The sequence below is a fragment of the Pterocles gutturalis genome, unplaced genomic scaffold, assembly GCF_000699245.1.
Source record: "Pterocles gutturalis isolate BGI_N339 unplaced genomic scaffold, ASM69924v1 scaffold31599, whole genome shotgun sequence".
Lineage (NCBI taxonomy): Eukaryota > Metazoa > Chordata > Aves > Pterocliformes > Pteroclidae > Pterocles > Pterocles gutturalis.
In genome coordinates this window covers 1474-11424 of record NW_010134208.1, presented here as the reverse complement: position 1 = coordinate 11424, position 9951 = coordinate 1474, and the positions used below count along the sequence as shown (strand labels likewise).

Sequence of the window (9951 nt, the reverse complement as noted above, 5' to 3'; positions counted from 1 at the left end):
CCTGCTGCAGAGTCCCCCCAGGGGTCCCGGTGTGCCGACGGCTGGCGGAGTTGGCGTGGTGGTGCTGGTGGGCTGGCTTTGCTGTTGCATCTTCTTTTTGTTCACCTTCCTCTCCTTCGCCCTTCTATTCTGAAACCAGATTTTCACCTGCAGAAAGACAAAGACAGCGATTCAGAGATGGGTATGGCTGCATCCAAGGATGACAACCCTCAGCATCCCCCTGGGCAGAGATGTCATCTCAGGGTTTGGAAGAGAAGGGAGATCCACGGAGCAAGGTGGGACCACTGCTGTACCGCAGCCCTTCCCCTCCCCAGCCCCACTCCTCCCGGGATGTGGGTTTTCCCAGGACACCGCAGCACTGACCTGCCGTTCAGTGAGCCCGAGGGCAGCAGCCAGCTCGGCTTTGCGGCGGATGGTGATGTAGCGGCTGTAGTGAAACTCCTTCTCCAGCTCCAGGCGCTGGTGGTCTGTGTACACCACTCGGTACTTGTCTTTCGTCCTGGTCTTGCCTGGCAGAGAGAGCAGAGCGCGGGTGAGCCAAGAGGCGACGAAAGGCAGCAGTGGAAGGGTAGGAGCATCCCCAAGGGCATGGAGGAGACACCACAGCCACCTGTGGAGAGCTCAGGAGAAACACAGCAGTGCCCCAGGGAGCAGCGGAAAAGGGAGTTATGAGGGTCCTACTGGATTTAATGCCCATGCTGGGTAGCACCAGGGAGTTCTTTGCGTTGGAAAGTACCTGGGATTTGGGGAAATTGCTTGATGGAAAGAGCAGGAGGGATTCAGAGGCATCCCAAGAAGATGGACTATAAATCCCACATGCCATGGTGCAGTGTCCCCAAGAGGAGCAGTGCTAAGCCCTGTGCTGAGCTGAGGACACGCAGCCTGCAAAAACACACCTCAGGGAAGCCCAGCTCTTCGCCAGGAAGCCAAAAACCAAGGTGCCATCACTTGAAGGCAAATCGATCAGGACAAGACGGAAAACCCAGAGACTACAGCATTTCTCTACCACCAAGAGGGTTATTGTCCTCCTCCCAACACCGAGCTCAGATGGAAGGCAGCAGCTTATTCATTTAGAGCAGTATTCAAAGATGTTCTGCAGAAAGCCCACACGGTGCACAAGCCCTTCCAGGGATGGCATCCGCAGGCCAGCCGTGTTTGACCGAAGCCAGCCCAAACCTTGCCTTGGGCCCCCCCCAGGTATGGACAGAGCTTGGGCCCATCGAGCCCCACATCTCCTCTGTGCATGAGGAAGCAGCTGCCACTTTCTAGCAGAGAAATACAGTCAAAAATAGCCCAGCTGCCTTCTCCGTTAGCTCCTTCGTTAATCCGCACACAACTGGGGTTAGCTGCACAGCAGGAGCCAAGGGCTTGAACTTTGCCTGGGCTGGGAGCCGTTGGGGGCGTGGGTGGCACTTTGAGGAAGGCTGCCCATGGCTGGCAGTTTGCTGACAAGTCCCTGGTGCTTTCCTCTGGAGAAGAGACCACGGGCAGGGAATAAACACAGCTGTGAATATTTGCTTCTTCACCTGAAATAACATCATCCTGTTCCAGGGCATCGGCAGGGATGGAGCTGTGCTTCCAGATGAGCAGCCACCGTCCTTGTGATGGGGAACCCGGACATTTTCCTGCCTGGAAGATGCAGTTGCCCATCTTCTCCTGAATTTCTGCTGCTGAGAGTGGTGCTGCCATGGGAAGGGGCAGGAGCAAGCCCAGAACAGCTCTGTGGATTTCCCTGGGGATGCCCTGGGTGAAGCAGCATGGATAGGACACTGCCCATCACCGCTGCAGCTGCGCAGGGAGGGATTTCTAGTGACCCGGCCCAGCAGGTAAAAGCAGGGCTAAAAAAAGGTAATTATTGAGCAAGGTGTGTATGGAGATGTCTGCAGACACATGGCTGAACTGATTCAGTGTGCGAGGAGTCCACAGCAGCATTCCTAGGCATTTGTCTCCTCTTTGGCACAGTGCAGGGCTGGAGCGATGCCGGGGACACCCATCCCATGAGGGACCCCATGCTGTCCCCTTGCTCTCCCACAGGACCCCTGGGAAGACCAAGGGGTCGCTGCCATCTCTTGCTGTCCCACAGGTGAAGGGGTCATCGGCGTGGGAAGGAGTGAGAAGGACTTGTGCATCCCAGCCCTGGGCTGAATTTGCAAACACAGCGATTCCCAGGGAGTTACAGAATAAACCAGAGGCACCAGCGGGGTTTAGCAGCTCCATGAGAAATCGTGCTCCCTCTGCCTCTGCTCCAGGCTCAGGGACTCCTACAGGTTCTTTTCTTTCTCATATGAATTTATCTTTTTTATCATCATTCAAAAGCAAAAAACCTTCTGAAGAGATAATGACTTTACAATTATCTTATTTGCAATATTGCCATTTGAATACTGCTGTTTGGAGAAAAAACAGCTGGAAAGCAAAGGAACTGACAGATAAAGTGAAAAAAATAATTAAAGAATAAAGAAATAAGGCGGTTTGTGAATACTCCATATGCCATGAATTTCTTTTTTGGAATTATTATTTCCTGCTGCAGCTGTAAATACATCCATCACAGCCTGTTCTTTGTTATTCCCTCTTCACGGTTCTTCCTTGCTGAAGGCTGTGCTTTGCCTCAGGTCTGCGAGATTCCCGGCCGTGTGAGCTGGGCACCAGCCTCTCGCTGCCAGATATCAGGGTAGCAAAAAAGCAAAAACTCAAAGCATGAGGGCTCACAACCAAGCCAGGGATGGGAAGTTATTCACTTCGACTAATTGCTGGTTTCAGAGATGTTTGCTGAATTCGGGAATGTCTTGTGGGTGATTCACAAGAAAAAGAAAAGGACTTGGCAAGAAATACTATTGACAATGAATAATTCAACTACCTTGAATATGAATGCCGGGTTGCACTTAACTCTCCTGGAGACTTTTTATAGCTCTGTGAAAGGAAAGAGGAAATTTGGGACAAGCCAACCCAGCTCCTCACAGGGAGCCCCCATACCTACAGGGAAATCCCAGTGCTGCAGCGGGGAGCACGGCCAAGAGGGATGGAGCCGCTCCCGCATTTCCAGGGGAGCCTGGCAGAGCTGGACCGGGCTGTCCCATGGCTGGGATAGCACAGAGATGCTGCTGTGCTGGGAGGGAGCGCGGATGGGGTGCATGGGGTGCAAAGGGGTGCTGGGGTGTCTGCTAGCAGAGCTGTTGACCCCGTCCAGCCCTGCTATGCATTTAGAGTCCCTCCTGCTTGTCCCCAAAAGACCAGGTGAAGGAACTGCTCAGGCGGCCAAACGGAGCCATTCGTGGGGCCAGTGGGAATGGTTTCGGCTTTGGGATCAAGGCAGGGCCAGTGGCTGCGTGGGGAGAGGGTATCGTTACCACTGTTAATGTATAACCCTAATAGCACTCACCTGAGCTGTGATTAGATAAGGGAATAGCTTTAATGTGCTGTGCAAACCCCAAAGGACACGCTTCTGAGTGTGCACGCACACGCACTCGCACACATGTGGGGGGACGGGGTCCTGAACCCCAGCCCCGATCCACTCCCCACAGCAGCCCTGCCCCAGGGATGCGTTTACTGGAGATCCTGCCCCAGACCAGGTCAGGAGCCTGGAAGGGGAGGAGAAAATCAAACTAGAGCCCTGTGCCCACCATCTCAGTCTCTGCACCCTCATGGCCACAGCAGAGGCTGCCAGGGAGGGGGGAATTCCACCCCCCCAGCCTGGCCTGCCCAGAGGATGGCTTTCAATAAGAAACTGTGCCCCGAACACCCTAACAGACAGGCTGTAGGGTGATGGGGAATTTTGAGGCTGGTGTTGAGCAGCTTTAGGAAGTGCTGGGAAGGGGCTGGTTCAAAGCAGGGAGGAAAGAGACTGTGGGGTGGTGGTGGCACCCTGGGAGGAGGTGGAAAGTAGTGCAGGAGCAAGAGCTGGCACCGTGCTTTGGAGCTTGTCGTTTCCCCAGTTCCACAGAGCAACGCACCCAGCCTGGGGTGTCCAGCACAGCTAAGAGGGGGTCAGGCCAGCTCCAAGTGGAGCACCCCCATCCCTGAGACACAACCTTCCCAGCTGCAGCAGAGCATCACGGCTGCCAGCAGCAGGGAGCACAAACCCGCAGGGTTTTCTAAAGATCTCTATTTCACAGGTCAAAGCAGCTCCAGATTGCAGCAGTGGCAAACCCTGTCTCTGTGGGAAGCCGCCATGCAGCCATCAGGGCTCCGATCAGGGCAGCCAGGGTACAGCAGCCCTGACCCGTTCACCGGAGCCGCCAGGATGAGAGCCCATCACCGTGCCGGCTGTCGCGCCCCAGCCGCAGAGGTCCCCGAGGCCTGGGGACACGGGTACGGTGCACACTGCTTTGCACGGGAGGTGCTGGCGTGGAGGATGGTGGTGTCGCCACCAGGCTGGCCAGGCTCTGCACGCCCCGCTGCGCCACAGCTCCTCGCATGACTGGCATGAAAAGTCTGGGCAGAGTGCTCCCACAGCCGCCCGGTGGGGTCGCGCCTTCCTGGCGATGCTCTGGCCGTGCACCGGCTCCATCTGCACAGCCCCGTCTGATTCCACAGGCAAAAAAACATAAGGTGTGAAAGTCCCATCACCAGTGAGCACCAGGGAAAGCACTTATCTGCGCTGGAGTTACAGCGCAGTGAGATGGGGTGTAAGGCTGTCCCCCCCGGCGGGTGCTTTCTCTCCGTGGTAAAGCTGCTTCATTCCGAATGAGCCACAGCTACTTGCAAAAAGGATCAAATCCTCCCCACCCCAGAAGAATCAGTGCTCTGTCAGGATTTGCCATTCCTCCTCAGTGAAAGCATCAAGGAAAGCTTCCCCTCACCCCCGTCGTAGCTCAGGCTATACTGCGGATGGGGAAACTGAGGCACAGAAGCAGCTCCAAACCAGAGCGGAGTCCCAGGGTCAGTGCCATGGGCTCTGATCGCTGGTGGGACTCCCCAGACAGCTTCACCCCCTACCCACCCCCATGCAGATCCATGGGGGAAATCCCCCCCCCACTGCAAAAAGAGAAGGGCAGCTGGCAGAGCGATGCCCCATGAGAGAGGCCTCAGGGCCGGGAGAGGGTCTGGGGTCGGCTCCTAAGGCTCAGGACCCTCCAGGCTGGCTGGAGTCACCCCATCTGGCAGCCAGATGTGCTCCAGCTGCTGTGGTGCGGAGGGGTTGATGCTCCCTCTGCCGAGCAGCGGTGATGCTGACGCTCAGTACAGACAGCCCAGCTCATTGCACTGTCCCTAAACCTACTGGAAATGGGAACCCCAAAGTCTGCACGACAGCAGCAGGGGCTGAGCCCTCCGATGCCCTCCCTCTGTCCCCCTGCCCCACGCTCGCTTGCTCCCTGCCTTTCCCCTGCAGCTCCAGCAGCCACCCCAAAGCACACAAACTCCTCTCTGGCCAAGGAGGGGGGATAAATCTGAGCCCCCCACCCTCCCCGAGTGCTGGGAACCAGCAGGTCAGGGTTTTCACAAGCCTCCCCCTTACCCTGCGTGCTTCAACATCATCAGCTATTTTTCCTCTGCCGCAGGAAGCAGAGGCGTGATGGATGGGACGCCCGATGCGGGGCAAGGGACTGGAGCCATGTGGCTTGTTTTATCGCCGCCAGCGAGAAAGGAGCCCCTCCGGAGGGCAATCCTTCCCGAGATCCCTGCCTGAGATCATTCCTCTGCGAAAGGGCGTTGGATTTAGACAACTGCTGGGTGTCAAAAACTGGGTGAGGGGAACCAGCCTCCCTCGTACATGTTTAATGTCTCTGTACTGCAGAGGGAGGGGATGCTGGATGAACCCTCACCCCATGGACACTGCCAGGGCTCCCCAGCTCTGCTCCAGGCTGGAGAAATGGGAATTTCAGCCATCAGGGTTGAAGGCAGGACTCATCTGTGCCCGAGGGCACTGGGGGTCTCTCTGAGGAGCCCCCTACCCTCCTACCCCCCAGGCAGCTCCTTGCATGGTTGTTTGCCTGACATTGACCCAACCTGGGGATCCCTTCCTGGTGCCAAAGACTTCAGAGCAAACGGCAACGCTCCCGTGGGCACCCTGCTAGCAAGAAAACCTGATTCAGCTTGGTAAGTCGTGTACTGGAAAAGCGTCACTTACAAAACTATGCCACTTGTCCCGATGGCTTTCTAGTCTCCTGCAGACAGAGGATCCAGCTCTGTGCTTCCAAAAAAGCTCAGCTATGAGTGAGAGTGTGACTGGGGGCTGCACACCCGAAGGTTATGGGACTGGCAGAGCTGGGAGGCAGAGCCAGGGGCTGGGCACAGAGCACAGCCACGCAGGGCAGCCCCTCTGCTGGGAAGGGGCAGAAACACCCAGGGGAAGAGCCGGACCCGGAGAGCACAGACCGGTGTGCAGGAGCACAGGCTGGTCCTGGCTGGACTCCGCACTGCCGGCACAGCAGGACAGGGCAGGTCTGCACCCACACCCACACACGTGGGCGAAGGCACCCCTCCTGCCAGACTCATCTCCCTCCCAGGAGCTGCAGACCCCAAGGGGATGAGAGGCAGGCTGCTGGTGGTCGCAGTGAGATGGGGGTTCCCCATCACAGCCCCACGTCCTCGGACACAGAGCAACACGACAGGAGATGCTTCAACGCAGGGGTGGGAGCCTGGGACTGGGCGTTGGGGCGAGCGTTTCCCAGCCCTGCAGTGATTCAATCCTTTATTTTGGCAACTGGCAGATTCCTTCAGTTGCTCCCATGGTTTTATGAGCACCGGGCTGAGCACCGCCAGCCAGGCTCCTGCGCCGGGTCAAAGACCGCAGCAGCGCGGGCGGGTGAGGAGTGCTGGGGCGGCACGCGGGCTGGAAATAGCCTGTTTCAGAGCATCGCCTTCACATCAGGACCGAGGCACTGAGCTGGGATCCAGCTCATCTGGATCTACCACCTGGCTGGATTTGGCCCCCCGGACCCCGGTGGGCACTGGGACTCCTGTCCCCCTTTACAGCCCCATAGGGCTCAGCCCATCCTTGCCGTGGGGCAGTGTGGGGGAAGGATCCAGCCACTTATCCAGGTGATCACAAAGCTAACAGCACTGGGGTGGGCGTCCTTGAGGGGTCCCTTGGAGGAAACATCTGCCATTGGCCAGAGGTTTAAAGTGTCCCTCTGCTAATCCCGGGGTATTAGCCAGCCAAGCCCATCACGTAGGTACCGCCAGTGCTCTGGGGAAGCCCTTTTTTTGTTCAAGGAAAGTCAATTCTAGGAAAGTTTGAAAGGCCTGTACCTTGGCCAGCAGGCTAAGCAGTCAGCAAACCCCAGCTGGGGCCAGGAGCAGGTTGTGGGTTAATAATTCAAGGGGAGAAGAGCGATGGAGCCCGATGCATGCACACACTGAGTGACCCACGGGAGCAAAGTGTCTCACGGGGAGCGACTGTGTCCCAAAAAGGGGCCCCCCTACACAGCGACTGACCAGGTAAATGCCCCGGCCCCCAGCCACTACCATCACCCCAAAACGTCCCATGCACAGCATGAACCCCCTCATCCACGGAAAACATTTCTCTGTCTCGTTAACAGGGTTTTCTACTCTTTTGTCCAACTTTCATGGACCTCACTGGGGCTGAACAAAAAGAGCTGGAAATCTGAGCAGCAAATAGTGAAAACTGAGATGAAAAAGCAGATTGCCACTCGCCCATGCTTGGAGAATCTCTGCTCTCCATCACCCCAAAACCTACCCAGGCACCCCAGGCACTGACACCACACAAACCCTGAGCGTGTTCCCGTCCCTCGCAAGGGATGCCCCCGTTGCACTTTCACTTGCAATATTTAGCACTACGGCCCGGCTTGATTAGTGACCTAAAAGCCAGACCCAAGGCAGTATCTGAGGATTTGCATAACTAACGAGCAGAGGGTGAATTTCAAAGTTCAGCCAGCCCCTGCTTCCAGCCACCTTCCTGAGCTTTTTATAGAGCTGGGGTGCAATTCACAGGGCAGCTTGCAAATAACTGTGAATAAGGAGGAAGCATGAGGCTCCGACACGCTGCTCGTGAAAATTTTATGATCAGAAAAAGAGGTGACATCGGAGCGAGAAATGAAGCCTGGGGACATCTTCCAGCTTGGATCCCTTTAACTCCCCATTTCCAGCGACCAGCCCTCTGGCCTCGCAGTCCCTCCTGCCGCAGGGTTATCTGGGCTCAGCTGGGTGAAGCAGGCACGTATTTAGCAACAGGTATATAAAATCATCCCCCTGTAAAGCCTGACTCTGCAGTGAGTCACTAGGTGCCTCACTGATTTTTCTCAGGCTCTGGATGGCATTCGCAGAAGCCCCCAACACACTCACACTCCCTGCTGCAACATTTTCTCTTATCACCGCACAGCTCTTTCCCAAAAGCTTTCAAACTGTAAGCCAAGAGCTGTTTATACAAGGCGAGACAGAAGAGGGAACCTTAATTTACAACCCTCTGAAGTATGATGATTTATAGCATTCGCAATGAAACTGTTGATGTCTATAGTAAAAAAGTCCGCACATTCATTTCCTATTCCCACTGCGCTGAGATGGGGAGTTAATCAATCCAGACTGATTAAAGTCCAGTTTATTGATTTCAATAAAACCATTCATGCAAGAATTTCACCCTTATCTGTGTCAAAACCATCTCTGCTCTGCTGTCTTTCAAGCTTAATGGAGAAAGTCTCTTTTTCTTGTTTTTTTAAAGGGCAGCCCTGGAAAACACAGCCTGCATCCCACCTTCTCCCAGCACATGGTCCCACCGTGGCCAAATCCTGCAGCCACTCAGCACCAGCAGTGATGGGCATGGACCTGACAGAGACACAAGGATGGGTCCTTAGTCTGCAAGTGCCTTGAAAAGGGACCTCGCTGGTTGTCTGACCTGGGGAAGCACCGCAAGAAAGGGGCTTTCACCCCAGCGCCCATCCCCACATGGCTGGGGCTGGGCTGGGGCAGCTGCTCCTCTACGTGCAAGGGGAACAAGGCTGATTTATTTCTCCTTTTGTATGTATTTAATCTAAGAGATACAAACTAAGCAACTAATGATATTTTTCCAGAATTCAATCAACTCAATTGTCGTCTAACTCAATCAGAGGCACTTTCAAGCCCCTGTTTTATCTCGGCCCCACCACTGGGTGTAAAACCGGACCCTTGATCCAGAGGAGCGGTGTGCTGATGGCTTTCTCCCCTCATTCATTTTCCCTTCCACCTCTATCCTCAGAAGAAACCGAGACGTTTGTATCTACAACTGTAGAAGTGGGGGGTCCCAGCTGCATGGAGGGGCTGCAGAGTCACATCTCCCTTCCACCCTGGGCAGAGGGAATCCCTCAGCCCCTGGCATCCCTGTGGGTCTCCATCAGTGGATATGGGTGCAGGCATTTTTCCTGAATAGGTATATTCAGTGATTAAAATGGGCCAGGAAATACCAGCCTGCCTCTTCTCTCCTCTTTCTAGACCAGGGCTGGGGTTTTTTCCATTTATCAGGATGTTCTGCCTGCTCCACTGCAGCCACTGGTCCTACTGGGACAGCCTCATCCCTGCTACACGGATCCAGTGAACGTGAGGAGCTATTTTCCATGCTGGAAAACCCCAGGGCCTCTGCACAAGACTCTTTCACGAGGGTCTCTGCGGGAGGCTTGGCTGTTGGGAGTCAGAAACAAGCCTAAAACTGGAGATGCTTTGCAAAAAGGGAGCCCTGGCCCCAATCCTAGGGGGGGGGAGACGGAAGCAGTAACCCAAAGGAAACTCGCCCCCAAGAGAGGCTCAGAGCCACTCCTGTAGTGAGTTTGGCCCCAGCAGTGCTCTGCAGAGCTCATGGCCAGCACAAGAGAGGGACAGGGTGGTGGGTCCAGGCAAGCCCAGCAGGCAGAGGGTCCCGCTGCGGGTCGAGGGTCCGCGCTGGGCTGGCAGCAGCATCGCATCCCAGAGGGGAAGATGAAAGGGCGCAGGGCAGGGCAGGACAAAGGGCCCCGCACCTCACCTCGCTGCCAAAGGAGCCGGCCACCATCTCCATGACAAAGCGCAGCCCTTGTTAATTTGGGCTGG

At 55.8% G+C, this 9951-nt stretch overlaps 1 protein-coding gene across 1 annotated transcript in view; it reads right to left on the bottom strand.

The window, feature by feature from the left end:
• Positions 1 to 9951, bottom strand: part of CDX1 (caudal type homeobox 1) — an 11532-nt gene that overhangs the window by 112 nt on the left and 1469 nt on the right. The window contains exons 2-3 of the mRNA XM_010081515.1: positions 364 to 509; positions 23 to 147 (exon numbers count right to left, since the gene is read on the bottom strand). Coding sequence (XP_010079817.1) covers positions 23 to 147; positions 364 to 509 — 271 coding nt within the window. The remainder of the gene's footprint in view (positions 1 to 22; positions 148 to 363; positions 510 to 9951) is intronic.